The following is a 16394-nucleotide window of genomic DNA, read 5'->3' as shown; positions in this document are numbered from 1 at the left end:
GTAGCTTAAATTCACTGTGGATTTCAGAACAGATTTGCAAATGGTGAAATGTGCAACAATTCTGCTACATTTTCATTATAAAATCTGCAGTGATTTTTATTTTTTTTTAGGTTTACGGTGCAGATTTTCAGCTGAGGAAAATCTGCAGCTTATAAATCCTAGGTGTCTTTAGAATTTAGTGTATATAATCTATTCTATTGTTGTGAGCCACATATGTCAAACAGTGAAAGGTGAGCTTCTTCATCAGCAGCAACTTAATAGTTAACCTTTATTTTCTACTTTGCACTGAAAAACGTATTTGTAACGTAAGATTATATGCTATGAGACGCATTTCCAAATAAGATTTAGGCATAAAAATCTGACAAAAAAAAGACACAAATATCTGTGTTTTTATAACATATATTTAAAATAAAGTAGATCCACGGAAATTGTTCAAGTCATATCAGGCTATTATTTTATATTACAGTTTATATACAATGGAACAAAACTTATCATCGGTGCAATAGATATTGTTTTAAAGTATCTGGAATCAAAAGCTGATAAATCATATGATGTTGTTTTTGTCCAAAGCACTTCCTAATACAGAGGCGGCATATCTGCTTCAAAGTCAGCGGCCCTGGGAAAAGAATTCCATAAATGTTAACAACATAAATTCACAGGGTAACATAAATAAGAAACAAGCACATCTGGTATGTAGAGTAGTGTCCAATCACAGCAGGAGATCACTTCATGCAAAGCCAGTGTCAGACTGAAGAACATTGGGCCCACCAGAGGATTTGATTCTGAGGGCCCACCTTTCTCCCCCACTCAAGAGTCCTATAGCAGCTGCAAAGTTAGCGCTATCATGAACTCTCCTGATGGAGAAGCCCGGGCCCACCAGAGGATTCTCCGGTTCTCTGGTGGGCCAGTCCAACCCTGTGCAAAGCCATATACAGTATATGTGATAACTTGGCTCTTTCACACATCAGTTTTTTTAGTACTTGTACTATCCATTATTTTCACAGATAGATTACGGACTGATTACAATTAATGTGTCTTTTTGTATGTCCTTTCTTTTTCTTGTAGACCGATTGTCCACAAAAAAAAAAAAAAGGGGACATGTCGTACTTTGATCGGTTTTGCGGATCAAACTCTCCAATGCAAGTCAGTGTTCCCGTGAAAAAGTAAACTGTTAGCACATGGACGTCAACTATGCTCTCGAGAGATTACTCTTTAATAGCTATGAGAAGCTAAGAATACATTTCATATGAGAAATATGGATGCAGCAAGAATTGTAAAAATTGACACATGAACCAAAAATGAGTCCAGCGCACTGAAAAAAAAAAAACATGGACTGTTTTCCATATATGAAGAAAAAAAACCTGTTATGTGAAAATAGCCTAAAAAGGCTCCATCAAATAAAGTAATGAGCACTAAGTGCTCTCACCGAACTGTAGCATTTAAGAATTATACAATTTTTCCCCCTTCCATATGGGATGACATTTTGAGGGAGTATTAGGAGATTGGTGGACTGGAAACAGCTGACAGCCGAGGGTTTCCTCACTCTCTTACCAAGTGTCCTCTTCAGATAGATCACAGCCATTGTACGAGGGTCAGTCAATAACTAATGCCTCCTATTTTTTTCTCCTTTTAATTGGCAAGAAATTCAAATGCAATTACATAGGTTGAAAACCACAACATTAACGATTAATTTGTCACTTTTCAATATAATCTCCATCCATTTCCACAGTCTTGGTCCACCGTTTAACAAGGGCATGTATTTCAGCATGGTAAAACGCATTCTTGGGACCCACCATGCACAAACTTTTCTGTATCCCAGTTGTCCAATAATTTTCATCATACTGCCTTTACTGAGGCAAATAATGCCACACAATTCATCTGCAGTCACCCGGCGGTCACCACGAATGATGTCATTGACTGGCTGAATGTTGCTTGGAGTCACTGCGGTTACTGGCCTGCCACTCCGCATTTTGTCAGCCAACGGTGATGGCCCTTCAGCTTTGTTACAGCGACGAACCCATCGTCTAACAGTACTGACATCCACTGTTGCATCACCGTACACATTTTTCAGTCTCTCATGAATTCGAATGGGCGTTTCACCTTCTGCATGCAAGAATTCAATCACAGAACGTTGTCTAATATGAACATCGATGTCAGCCATTTTTCAAACGGATACAGTCCTGCCACCTGTTGGTGCAGGAAGTTGCAATAGCTGTGGATTGGAGAAGAACGTTTGAGGAATTGTGCCAAATTCGAATATTTAACATAACTACCTTATTTAAGGAGAAAAAAAATAGGAGGCATTACTTTTTGACTGACCTTCGTATACCCAGCATTCACACCCCAAATTCTGGTTTTGCTTCTGGTACCTTTTTATGAGAATGCTACAGATGACCTCGTGAGCTGTTTCTCATTACAGATGTGTTTCAACATCAATGACACAGCTGGTATTTCTGAGTCAATGAATAAGTAAAGTCGGTCCCATTACTCCTCACTATATCTTAGACCAGGTCCCAGTAGTCAGGACCGTTATTCCATATGTAATTGATATGACATCTGTTAATTGTTTGAAAAGAATTTACTAGATAAAGTACAAGTGTCCTTCTTTCCCTTTCCTTGATTTGGTTAATAAATATCCCAATTTCTCATAAAACAAATTGAAAAATGTAAAACAAATGCCATTTTATTAGAAACACCTACTTAGTGGCATGTCGAATCTCCTTTGGCCATCAATACTACAGTGTAAGATCTGAGGACTATGAAGGTCAGAGAATCAAGAAAAACCCAGTGCCATGTTGTTGGAAACCAATACTACCATACAACCCTTGTGGCATGGTGCATTGTCTTGTTGAAAGTATCCTTCTGCCGAACGGTAAACAGCTGCCATAAGGGAAGTACTTGAACAGCCAGGGTACTTAAGTAAGCCCTACTGTCTAGATGTCCATTAACAAGTATCAAAGAACTCAGGGTGTCCCAAGAAAACATTCCTTACACCAGTATTTCAGCTCCACCAGCCTGAACGGTTGACACCTAACAGGAAGGATTCATCGGATTTTGCTGTATTCGCCACATTTGGACCCTCCCATCAGCATTTTGTAAAAGAAATGTGGATTCATCTGACCATAATGAATGAGACTGGTAATTGTAGAAAGCCTCTATAAGAATGTAAATGGTGAATATACCCCTCAAAGAACTGTTCTTCTCACAGACCATAACCGAGAGCCTTGAGGATGGATGAGTCCTCTAAAATTCCCAGATCTACAAAATTCTTATATCCTGGCTTCTACTGGAATTAGGTCCACTAATACCAAGTCAAGGAGAAAGTGAATGTAAGATTCTCTATTATTTACTGTAGCAAACTATAAGGCTACAGTTGTGGTCTCCTGAAGCTTCTTCTAAGAAAGCTAGCTAGAAGAGGAAACAAGCTAAAAAGCATAACTGTGAATCAAAAGAGAAACTACAAGTGTTTTGCGGTTTTTAATGGCATTTGAATATATACAAAGAATAATCAAACTACAAACTGTCTGTAAATGATCCACTTCTACCTTGTCTGTTTAAAAAGAGCTGGTGTAAAGTGCTGTGTAGTGGGATGATTTCTGAAGGTTGTTTCCCATCTGCGTTCTTAGATTGCATGTTTCCTCCATAGTCAATGAGAAGGCTTGCCAGTTCTGCATTGCCATTTCTTGCAGCAATATGTAAAGGGGAGTCCAGCTCTTTACCCACATTTACACTTGCCCCTACAGAAAAAGATCATATATATATTTGAATGAAAATAAATTCATAAATCAAAGCATACACAGTGCTCATCATAAATTAGTACACCCCCTTTGAAAAGTAAGATTTTAATCAATATCTCACTCAATGCAAGAACAATTTCCACAATTTTGTCAAGATTGAGTTTCATAGAATATTTTTTTAACCCATAACAGGGAACTAAGGTTAATAATATAACTTTCATTACAAAATCTGCAGTTTTACTCAATTAGTTGATGAAAACACCCCACATAAAAACTGCTACATCTAGTATTTTGTATGACTTCCATGATTTTTAAGAACAGCACCAGGTCTTCCAGAAATGTAATTAATAGTGATGAGCGAACGTGCTCGCCACTACTCGGTACTCGCCCTAGCATCATGATGCTCGACAAGATCGGTGCCCAATGAGTATTTCCGGGTTGATCGGGCGGGAACTCTGGTCCCCTCCCTGCATGTTTGGTGTTCTTTAGAGAGCCAATGAACATGCAGGGATTGCCTGCCACTCACTGTAATGCCGTAGCCATGTTGGTTGTGGGCATTACAGTGATTAGCTGGCCGCACAGCATCATCAGGTGTATATCAGACCTGGCGCCGCCATGCTCGTCACAGTCTACTCCACAATCAGGCAGTGTAGGGAGAGCTGCTGCTGTGTCAGGGAGAGATTTGCTTGTGTATTAGGTAGTGTAGGGAGAAAAACGGTACCTTACACATATCCATCTTAACAAACAGTCCTTTTGAGGACTAACTAATCCATCTGCAGAGATATCAGGCAGACAGTGTATATAGGCAGGCAGGCAGTGTACACCGCGTGCAGAATTATTAGGCAAATGCGTATTTTGATCACTTTGATACTTTTTATACATGTTGTCCTACTCCAAGCTGCATAGGCTTGAGAGCCAACTACCAATTAAGTAAATCTGGTGATGTGCATCTCTGTAATGAGGAGGGGTGTTGTCTAATGACATCAACACCCTATATAAGGTGTGCTTAATTATTAGGCAACTTCCTTTCCTTTGGCAAAATGGGTCAGAAGAGAGATTTGACGGGCTCTGAAAAGTCCTAAATTTTGAGATGTCTTGCAGAGGGATGCAGCTGTCTTGAAATTTCCAAACTTTTGAAGCGTGATCACCGAACAATCAAGCGTTTCATGGCAAATAGCCAACAGGGTCGCAAGAAGCGTGTTGGCCAAAAAAGGCGCAAAATAACTGCCGATGAATTGAGGAAAATCAAGCGTGAAGCTGCCAAGATGCCATTCGCCATCAGTTTTGCCATATATCAGAGTTTTTGACACTGGTTTGCTGTTCAAAACAGTTACCTACAGGCCAGGTATTTAAAACTGTGTTTTCTCCGTCACACGGCTCACATATACGTTGTCAGAAAATACTGCCATTTCTGGCCTCCATTAAAAATTTCTTTCAGTGTGTCAGTGAAGCAATTCACACTAGTTTGCTGGTCAAACTACTTACCTACAGGCCAGGTATTTAAAACTCTGTTTTCTCCGTCACATGGATCATATATAAATTCACTCCCAACTCAGTCATTTGTAGTGAGCTTGGAAGATACGGTCCTCCATTTAAAATGGGCAAGGCACGTGGCAAGGGACGGGGAACTGGACGTGATGATAATGGTGCATGAAGAGGCCGAGGACAAAGCCGTGGGCAAGCCGAAATTGTGCCACAACAAACACCCACATCTTCTCGCCTGACCTTCCTGTCCCAATTTCTAGGGGACTGCAGCACACCACTATTGAACCCACAGCAGTGTCAAAAGGTTGTTGGTAGGATAGCGGATAATGCTTCCAGTCACTTAGCCACCACCACCACCACCCTGTCTTCCACATGGTCAAGTCTCAGTAGCCGTGAGTCTGGACCGCATATTCCTCACTCTGATCCTCCTTCCTCCCACCATGCCGAGTAACCAGAGACAACTGATCCCACACTTGGACACTCTGAAGAGCTGTTCACTTTTCCATTTATAGATTCAGGCCTCTCGCCCGGTCCACTTGAAGCAGGGAAAGAGGAGATCGCGATGCCCAAATATTTGAGCAGCCACGGTCACACAAAGGCGATGGTGGGAAAGTGTCACAAGAGGTGGACGATGATGAGACACAATTGCCAGAAAGTCAGGAGGAGGACCAGGGTGCGGAAGTGGAAGACGAGGTGGTGGATGATATAGTAACTGACCCAACCTGGCAGGAGGACATGCAGAGCGAGGACAGCAGCACACAGGGAGAGGGAGGCAGAGCACCTCAACAGGCAGGAAGAAGCAGTGTGGTGGCCGCAGACAGAAGGCAGGCAACCGTTCCCCGTAACACCAACATGAAGGAAGTTGCCAGTACAACTGTTAGGTCTTTCCGAGTCTGGTTGTTTTTTAAAGACTCTACCGATAACCCCAAAAAGGCCATTTGCAACACCTGCCAGGCCAGCATCAGCAGGGGTGGCAAGACGACCAGCCTGACCACCACCAGCATGATCAGGCACATGGCAGCAAAGCACCCGACTTTGTGGTCCGAACCCCAGGGTCCAGGAACAGTGTCTGTGGGTGGCACCATTGCTTCTTCCACTGCTGTGCATGCAAGCCAATCCCCTGTCCATGGTGCATGCGAAGATGCCTCCTGCCCTGCACCTGTCGTTGCACACTCTCAAGTAGCAGCATCAGGAAGCACGTCCATGTCCTTGTCCCGGCGCAGCGTTCAGTTGTCCATACCTCAGTCCTTGGAACGCAAGCGCAAATATGTAGCCAATGCCCCACAGGCCATACAACTAAATTCTCACATTTCACGACTGCTTGCGCTTGAAATGTTGCCTTTTAGGCTCGTGGAGACGGAAGCATTCTGTAACCTAATGGCGGTACCACTATTTCTCCCGGTGTGCCGTCCCCGCATTACACAAGCATGTGTCCCAAAACATTAGCCGTGCTCTCAACAACGCAGTTACCGGGAGAGTCCACCTAACCATGGACACGTGGATAAGTGCTTGTGGGCAGGGACGGTACATCTCGCTGACGGCACACTGGGTTAACATAGTGGAAGCCGAGATCCAGTCGGACCTTGGGATGGAACACGTCCTCCCAACGCCAAGGACTGCGGGCCCTAGGTCAATCAGGGTTGCCCCCACGGTCTACAGCTCCTGCACCTCATCCTCCTCAGCCCCCTCCTCCTCTTTAGCCTCCATCTCCGAAATGACCACATCAGTCACAAGCTGGAAGCACTGCAGCACTGCCTCGGCCAAGCGGCAACAGGCTGTGCAGAAGCTAATATGCTTAGGTGAAAAACCATACAATGCTGAAGAGTTGTGGACAGCTCTGAAAGAGCAGGCAGATCTCTGGCTCACACTGCTGAACCTACAGCCAGGCATGGTCGTGTGTGACAATGGCCGGAACCTGGTGGCGACTCTGAGGCGAGGCGAGCTCACACACGTACAATGCCTGGCCCATGTGCTTAACCTCGTGGTTCAGCGGTTTCTCAAATCCTACCCGAAGCTGCCGGATCTGCTTGTTAAAGTACGCCGCCTGTGTGCCCATTTTAGAAAGTTAGCTACAGTTTCCGCTGCCCTTTCAGTGTTTCAGCAGCGTTTCCAGCTTCCGGCTCACAGACTGGTGTGTGATGTCCCCACGTGTTGGAACTCTACACTGCAGATGTTGGGAAGGATTTGTGAGCAGAAGAGGGCAGTTGTTGAGTACCAGCATCAACAAGGCCGTCGGTATTCAGTTCAGACTCCACACATAAGACCTCAGGAGTGGACATGGATGTCAGACATATGTACCATCCTCCAAAACTTTGAGAACTCCACCAAGATGGTGAGCGGCGATGACGCCATAATTAGCGTCACCATCCCGCTTCTCTGTCTTCTGAAACGCTCTCTGCTCACAATCAAAGAGGAATCATTGCAGGTGGAGCACGATGAGATGGAGCAAGGAACCATACAGGGTGATTACACACAGCCAAGCCTCATCTCATCCCAACGTGCATTGGGTGACAATGAGGAAGAGGAGGAGGAGGAGGAAGGACAGGAGCTAGTTTCATTCACTATAGACGATACTACCTGCACAGCTGTCATACCGTCTGTTCAGCGTGGATGGCCAGAGGACAGAGAGGAGGAGGAGGAGAGCATGGTCAGGCATCCTCTTGGTGAGGACACGGAAGTCTTGCCTGTTAGTAGTCTGGCACGCATGGCCGAGTTTATGTTACGCTGCCTTTCCCATGACCCTCGTGTTCTCAAAATTTTGGGTGACAGTCATTACTGGTTGGTGACACTTCTAGACCCACGCTACAAGGAGAACTTTATATCTCTTATTCCTGAGGCGGACAGGTCTACAAAAATGGGGCTGTACCAGAAGGCACTTGTTGCGGAACTATTAAAAAAATTCCCATCTGAAAACGCTGGCGGCAGAGGGCACACTTCATTGAAAATGCTGACAGTCTGACTCTTATAAAAATGAACAAGGGCTGGATTTGGCCAGACTTCTCAACACCACCGAATGATAGCAGCGTAACATAAACTCCAATCCAGTGTCTTTTCTTGGGAGGTGTATTCCCATGCACCTTTTCACACCCACACATGGGTATACGCTTCCTGATTTTGGCTATTTGCTCGTGTCCTCCTCCTTCTCCTCATCCTCCACCACCATATCACCAGGGTGACCGTGGTCCGTGATGCAACACCCACCTAATTTTTGTAAAGGGTGTTTATGATGCCCGTAAAAAAAATTTTTTATACAGTATGTTCATGTATACCCCCCAGGGGTAAATGTTTGTCAGCCCATACACTTAGTGCATGGGCATTACAAGTATAGGAGGCCCGCTCCTTTCTAATGGGAACATTTTTTTATGAGGCCCTCCTCCATGTCTCTTCCATGGGGCATTGAAGTGCCTCCAAATTTTTGGCAGCCCTTGCATTCACTGCATAGGCCAACACTATGGGAGACTCTCTCCTTTCTAATGGGAATTTGTCGTTACTGTGGCCCTGCTCTGTGTGTCTTTAAATTCTTAGTGGGATTTTTCCTAAAATTGTCAGCTGTTGGACTCACTGCATACCCTATAACTGTATAGCAGACTCTCTCCTTTCTAATGGGAACATGTCGTACCTTGTTACTGTGGCCTTGCTCTGTGTGTCTTTAAATTCTTAGTGGGGTTTTTCCTAAAATTGTCAGCCGTTGGACTCACTGCATACCCTATAACTGTATAGCAGACTCTCTCCTTTCTACTGGGTACATGTCGTACCTTGTTACTGTGGCCTTGCTCTGTGTATCTTTAAATTCTTACTGGGTTTTTTCCTAAAATTGTCAGCCGTTGGACTCATTGCATACCCTATAACTGTATAGCAGACTCTCTCCTTTCTAATGGGAACATGTCGTACCTTGTTACTGTGGCCTTGCTCTGTGTATCTTTAAATTGTTAGTGGGGTTTTTCCTAAAATTGTCAGCAGTTGGACTCACTGCATACCCTATAACTGTATATCAGACCCTCTCCTTTCTAATGGGAACATGTCGTATCTTGTTACTGTGGCCCTGCTCTGTGTGTCTTTAAATTCTTAGTGGTGTTTTTCCTAAAATTGGTCAGCCGTTGGACTCACTGCATATGTGTCACCCTGGCCTGGATGCCACAAATGTTTACTGTCGTGTGGCAGTAGAGGAACCACGAGCCAGGGACGGAAGGTGAGGTGAGCCTGTCCTGGCTGAGAGAGAAACAGAACTACCAGATTTTGGTGTCCGAGGCTGTTAGGATTCCAAATCCTACAGCAAATAACCAGACCGCAGGGGATTGTATGTCCCTTGGCCTAAGAAGCCCGGAGGTTCCGCCACAGCAGAAGGGACCAGCAGAGCTGCACCAGGCCAAGAGTAGAAAGTGACCCAAGTTGCAAGCCATACGGGCGAGAAGACACGGCAAGCTCAGGAACGTGGGCTATTACACCACGAGGAGGGAAATAGCCAGAAAGAGCGCAGAGAGCACGGTAGGCCTACACCCTCACCCTGACCAGAAGGGCTTCCCACTTGTTCTCAGACATCCAGGCCCCCTCCTAGCCGGGACTGTTTTTGGGTCATTTCACCTGTTCAAATAAAGACCCTGAACTGTTTAAGAGGCCTCTGTTTCCTGGCTATTGTGGTCGGAATCATCCCCTCCATCACCTATCTATACTGCCCTGGGGCCACACTCCTCCCGTGGGGAGTTATATTATTCAGTGCTGCACACTTACATCTGCCCCAGCGGTCTGCACTGCAGCGGCGGTTATCCATGACCGCAATCCACGGGTGGCGTAGTCGGAACTTACTGTTAGAACTCTCCTGTTAGTTTTTCTCTATCTTGCTGGTCACATGACCTTTTTGCCTATTTTATCCTGCTCCGCCCTCCTGGCCTTGCTGAACTTCATTGTAATTTCTACTCTTAAGCTAGCTTGGTGCTTTGTTACCTTATTCCGTCAGTTTAGCTAGGTCTCTTGACCTCTATGTTCTATGTTGTTAGTTTGTCCTTTTCTGCTACAATTTCTGCTAGGAGGTGTCCATCTTACTCCCAGTCCCTAGTTCTTGTAGGGATCCCTCCCTCACATCTATAGGTCTTCGTACAGACTAGCTGAGGACTTTAGCGGGTCTGATCGCAGGATCAGGTTCCCCGCTACATCGTAGGGTTCAAGCTTAGTTCTATTGTAGGGACAGATCTCCTGTCTTTCCTTAGTGCTTGTAGCAGATCATAACAGTAAGTCCAGCCCAAAAATTTCTCTAAGGAAAGACCTCCAGTTTCCATCATGGTGTCGGTTCAGGATTTGGCTCAACGCTTGCAGGGACTCTCTCTGGAGGTGGCCGAGCTCCAACAACACGTGAGTAGCTGTTCTGGAGCGCATTTTGTAGAGCCAAAGGTACGTTTGCCTGATTTATTTTTTGGTGAACAACAAGACTTTTTTTCCTTTAAAAATGCTTGTTTATTGTATTTTCGTTTAAGACCCAGATCCTCTGGTGATGAATCACAGCGCATAGGGTTCATAATGTCACTTTTGCGCAAAGAACCTCAGGGATGGGCCTTTTCTCTCCAACCTAGTGATCCATGCTTTAGATCAGTGGATGGTTTTTTTTCTGCTTTGGGTTTGTTGTATGATGATCCTGATCGTGTCTCATCAGCTGAGACTGAATTGAGATGTTTGGGGCAGGGATCAGGTAATATGGAAAAATATTGTTCTCACTTCCGTCGGTGGTCTGCCCAGGTGGGGTGCAACGATTCAGCTTTGAAAAGTTTGTTTCTTGCGGGGCTAGGTGAAAGTGTTAAGGATTTGCTGATTGCTTATCCCACACCTGGAAACTTGCAGGAGGCTATGCAATTAGCTATACGGGTGGACAAGAGACTGCGTGCAAGGGTTAATGAGAGTAAATCCTCTGCCATGTCAGCTCCGAGTCTTGAGAGGGTCTATACTGACATTGGAGAGCCGATGGAGATTGGGGCGATGGCACCCCGCTCTCAGGAAAAAGACCGCAGATCTTCTGAAGGTTTGTGCTTTTATTGCGGGAAATCTGACCATTTTATTAAGAACTGTGTGCTTCATATGAACAAAGAAAAAAAAAAGGTCAGTTACGCCCGTATTGCCTGTTTAAATACTAAGGGGGTATTTCTTTCTGCTATTACTGCTGCTCAGGAAGAATTAATTGAATTTCGGGTATTTGTGGATTGTGGTTCTACTCTGAATGTGATTGATGGGGGATTCTTGGAAAAACTTAAATTAAAACCCAAACCTTAGTCATCCCCTATTGCTGTGGTTTCTGTCGATGGCTCTCCCTTGAAGAGTGTTACTCACAAGGTTTATGAATTTCCCCTCACTATTAATGGTGTTCACCAAGAGAATCTGGATTTGGTAGTATTAAATAATTTGCCTTCTCCAGTAGTTTTTGGATTGCCGTGGTTAAAATTGCACAATCCTGTACTGGATTGGTCTACCAATGAAATTAAGTCCTGGAGCCCTAAGTGTTATGACAAGTGTTGTAACGGACGTATTGCTGTGGTGGAAAAAGGGGAATTACCTGTACCTATTCAGGATTTTTGGAGAGTTTTTTCTGAGGAGGAGTCACAAATTTTGCCTCCCCATAGAGACTATGATTGTACCATTGAATTTGTCCCTGGAGCGACTCTTCCTAAAAGTCGTTTATTTAATCTTACTATTCCTGAGAGAAAGGCTTTGGAGGAATACATTCAGACAAGCTTGGCCGCCAGTCACATTAGGCCTTCCAAGTCTCCTGTGGCTGTTGGATTTTTTTTTGTTAAAAAAATGGACGGCGGTTTACGTCCTTGTCTGGATTTTCGTGAGATTAATAAAATTACTGTACGCAATCCTTACCCACTGCCATTGATTCCTGATTTGTTTAACCAGTTAGTGGGGGCCAAGTGGTTCTCTAAAATTGATCTCCGGGGGGCATACAATTTGTTGCGCATGAAGGAGGGTGATGAATGGAAGACTGCTTTTAACACTCCAGTGGGTCATTTTGAGAATCTGGTTATGCCTTTTGGTCTTACCAATGCTCCAGCTTTTTTTCAGAATCTTATTAATGACATCCTTAGACCTTTGATCGGCAAAAATGTGATTGTGTATTTGGATGACATTTTGATTTATTCACCGAATCTGGAGTCTCATTGGCGGAGCGTACGTGAGGTATTACAGTTATTAATTGACAATTCGCTTTTTGCTAAGCTGGAGAAATGTGAGTTCGCTGTACAGAGTATTAGTTTTTTGGGCTACATTATCTCCAGCGAGGGCTTTGAGATGGACCCTCTGAAGGTTCAGGCGGTTCAGGAATGGCCTAGGCCTATTGGTTTGAAATCGATACAGAGGTTTTTGGGTGTCGCCAATTATTACATAAAATTCATTAAAAATGTTTCTATTATTGTCAAACCACTGACCGATCTCACCAGGAAAGGTGCTAATGCGGTTCAGTGGACTACTGAGGCCATTGAAGCTTTTGTGTTTCTAAAGGAGAGATTCAGCTCTGCTCCCATCCTTATGCAGCCTGATGTGACTAAGCCGTTTTTGGTCGAGGTTGATGCTTCTTCGGTGGGGGTCGGTGCGGTGTTGTCTCAGAAAAACAAGGATGGAGTACATCCCTGTGCTTTTTTTTCAAAAACATTTTCTGAGATTGAACTAAATTAGGATATTGGTAATCGGGAATTGCTGGCTATTAAACTCGCATTTGAACACTGGCGTCATCTCTTGGAAGGTGCGGAATTTCCCATTCAGGTTTTCACTGATCATAAAAATCTGATCTATCTTGATGCTGCCAAGCGCTTGAATGCCCGTCAGGTTAGGTGGGCACTTTTTTTCTCGCGGTTTAATTTTTCTGTTACTTACATCCCGGGTACCAAGAATGTTAAAGCTGATGCTTTGTCTCGCAGCTTTTCTCCCATAGTCAGTGCTGAGGAGGAGGGGAGTATTTTACAAGAAGGTGTTGTGATTGCTGCATTGGACTCCATTTTGGAAGATGAGATTCTTAAAGCACAGGAGAATGCCCCATCTAACACTCCCCATGGGAGGTTGTTTGTGCCTAGGACCTTAAGGAGAGATTTGTTTGTTGAGTGCCATGAGTCTCGGTTGGCAGGTCATCCAGGAATTTCTGAGACCAAGAGATTTGTGGGTCGCAGTTTTTGGTGGCCTGGATGGCAGAAGGAAGTCATTAAGTGGGTGCGTCAATGTACGGTGTGTGCTAGATCTAAGTCTTCACATACTCCTGCAGCGGGGTTGCTTTGCGCTCTGGAGATTCCTAGTGCACCTTGGACACATCTGGCTATGGACTTTATTACTGACCTTCCCCCCTCTGAGGGTTTCACAGTCATCTGGGTGGTCGTGGACCGTTTTAGCAAGATGTGTCACTTGGTTCCTTTCATCAAACTGCCCTGCGCTAAGACACTCGCTAAGGCCTTTGTCAAGGAAATTGTCAGACTACATGGCGTTCCTACTGACATTGTGTCGGATGGAGACGCCTCTGCCACTGTTCCTCCGGTGGTGGAGGATGGGGAATACGAAATTTCCCGCATCCTAAATTCTAGACGGTACAAAGGGAGTTTGCAGTATCTCGTCGCTTGGAAGGGTTTCGGACCCGAGGATAACTCATGGGTGAGGGCGGATGATGTTTCTGCTTCCAGACTTGTCAGAGCGTTTCACAAGAGGTTTCCTGATAAGCCTGGGCCTAGGGGATCCGGAGGATCCTCATAGAAGAGGGGGTACTGTTAGAACTCTCCTGTTAGGTTTTTTCTATCTTGCTGGTCACATGACCTTTTTTGCCTATTTTATCCTGCTCCGCCCTCCTGGCCTTGCTGGACTTCATTGTAATTTCTACTCTTAAGCTAGCTTGGTGCTTTGTTACCTTATTCCGTCAGTTTAGCTAGGTCTCTTGACCTCTATGTTCTATGTTGTTAGTTTGTCCTTTTCTGCTACAATTTCTGCTAGGAGGTGTCCATCTTACTCCCAGTCCCTAGTTCTTGTAGGGATCCCTCCCTCACATCTATAGGTCTTCGTACAGACTAGCTGAGGACTTTAGCGGGTCTGATCGCAGGATCAGGTTCCCCGTTACATCGCAGGGTTCAAGCTTAGTTCTATTGTAGGGACAGATCTCCTGTCTTTCCTTAGTGCTTGTAGCAGATCATAACACTTACCCTATATATATATCAAAAGACGGTTCCACTTTAAGCCTGACACCCTGAGCACGGGACCGGGTCGCCACTACTACTCCCCATCCAGAGGCCCGGCCCTGAGTACCCCACGGCCCAGGGGGGAGTCAGCTTTCTGGTGTAGTCGGCAGGATTGTGACCAACCCGCCACAAACGGGTATTGCGTGCCTGGAAAAGACTTCATACTTACCTGAAAAAGAGGTTTCCCGCCATCCGGAGCCGTTTCCCGCCATCTTCAGCCGTTTCCCGCCATCCTCAGCCGTGTTCCCGCCATCGACGCCATCTTTAGGACGCCGCGCGGGAAGAAGAGGGCGAGGACGTCCAAACCGCGTGAGGTCCGAAGCCCCGCCCTACGCACCGACGCTGCGCAAGGTCCTGGAAGGAGTGAGAGCGATGCTGATGTCACCAGGACGCGACGCAAGGTCCTTGCCCGGAGCAGCACCAGCGGAGCCGCGGCCTACGGAAGAGGATCAACGGAAGGTAGGCCACATTTAACTAGGGGGGAGGAAGATGACGGACGCGGAGGGACCTTCTACCACCAGCGTGGCTGCAGCAGCGGTGATGCCGTTCTCCATGCCCTACATCCCCGGAGCAGCCTGGCTGCCCCAATACTCAGGGGAATCCCATACCTTAACTGACTTTAAAGAAAGACTACAGAGTCTATTTAAAGTTTATCCCCTGACAGAAGAACAGAAAGTGAGCATTTTGACGGGACAGTTAACCCGTGCAGCCCAGCGGGAAGTGAAATCATGGTCAGATGAGGAGAAAAGGACTGTAAGGGACATTCTGACCCGGCTGCGGAGTACCTTTGACACCCGTACCTCAGCAGAGATCAAAATGCGGTTCTATGGCTGTAAACAGCGGGCACAGGACAGCATCAGAGACTATGCCCTAAATTTGCCGGAAGCCTTGAGAACCATCAAACAAGCTGACCCTGGCAGCGTGCAGGATACGGATAAGCTACTAACAGAACAATTCATGGAAGGTCTGCTGTCTAGCGCCCACAGAACCCAGCTGCGCCTCATGTTCTTTCAAAACCCTGGTCTAACCTTTGCCAAATTCGAGGACAGGGCCATAAGGGTGCTCCGTGAACCTGCACCAAGTGGCGCTATAAACCCCCGGCGCCCTGATCTCACCTACCACCAGGAGGCGGCGCCCTCTTCTATGGACTCTGTGGGGGCCGATGCACAGGCCCTGAACCAAGCCCCATCGAAAGATCTGCACCACCAAGTCCAGGAGCTGACCTGGAGCGTTGCGGCGTTGACCAGGACCGTCCAGGTGTTACAAGTGGACCCGTCAAGACCCATCGAGTTGGCTTCAAGTCCGGAGGATGTCCCGTGGCGTTGACAGAAGAGGACCCCGTCGTTCCGAGGGAGGCCCACAGACCGCTACGCAGAGGATGGACAGCCCATTTGCCGTCGATACAGCCAGCCCGGACACATTTCCAGGTACTGTAATTTAAACGGGTCCAACCTGGGGCAGAGGGCCAACGCCCAGGCATAAGATCACCAGGCCCTTACAATTGGCGTAATAAGTACGTCGGGGGGCGCCCGGTTTTACCCGTGGTGCTGGACGGTATCCCCATGAGTGCCTTGTTGGATACCGGGTCACAAGTAACTACTATCCCTTATGTACTTTTTAAGCAGTATTGGACTGATGCTGATATAACACGGTATCCAGACAATGACTTGAGCATCATCACCAGTAATGGCTTGCCCGTGCCGCAGATGGGGTTCAAAGAGATGACCATTAAGATTGGTAAAGTTGAACTGTCGGCACAGGGGGTGATTATTGTGGACATTGATCGTTGTGAAAGTCACCCTAAAATAACTGTGGGTACTAACGTGATTGAAAATTGTCTTTCAGAGATAATTGTAATTTTACAGCAGGTGGCGGTGAATGCTAGTTCCAGCCAACAGAGAGTCCTCAACAAAGAGATAAAGGCTCTAATGAGACGGCAGCAGGTAGAACTGTCTGGTGGTGAGATCGGTAGCGTAAGAAT

General features: G+C 45.9%; 1 protein-coding gene across 1 annotated transcript in view; it reads right to left on the bottom strand.

The window, feature by feature from the left end:
• Positions 1-383: 383 nt before the first annotated feature.
• The window catches only part of ASB9 (ankyrin repeat and SOCS box containing 9), an 88990-nt gene continuing 72979 nt past the window's right edge, over positions 384-16394 (bottom strand). The window contains exons 6-7 of the mRNA XM_073668071.1: positions 3546-3737; positions 384-616 (exon numbers count right to left, since the gene is read on the bottom strand). Of these exons, the coding sequence (XP_073524172.1) occupies positions 492-616; positions 3546-3737 (317 nt within the window). The 3' untranslated portion in view covers positions 384-491. The remainder of the gene's footprint in view (positions 617-3545; positions 3738-16394) is intronic.

The sequence above is a fragment of the Phyllobates terribilis genome, unplaced genomic scaffold (assembly GCF_046119375.1).
Source record: "Phyllobates terribilis strain yellow unplaced genomic scaffold, ASM4611937v1 Scaffold_2__4_contigs__length_985480577, whole genome shotgun sequence".
Lineage (NCBI taxonomy): Eukaryota > Metazoa > Chordata > Amphibia > Anura > Dendrobatidae > Phyllobates > Phyllobates terribilis.
Note: the sequence above shows the minus strand (reverse complement) of the source record. Positions and strands in the feature narration are given on the sequence as shown.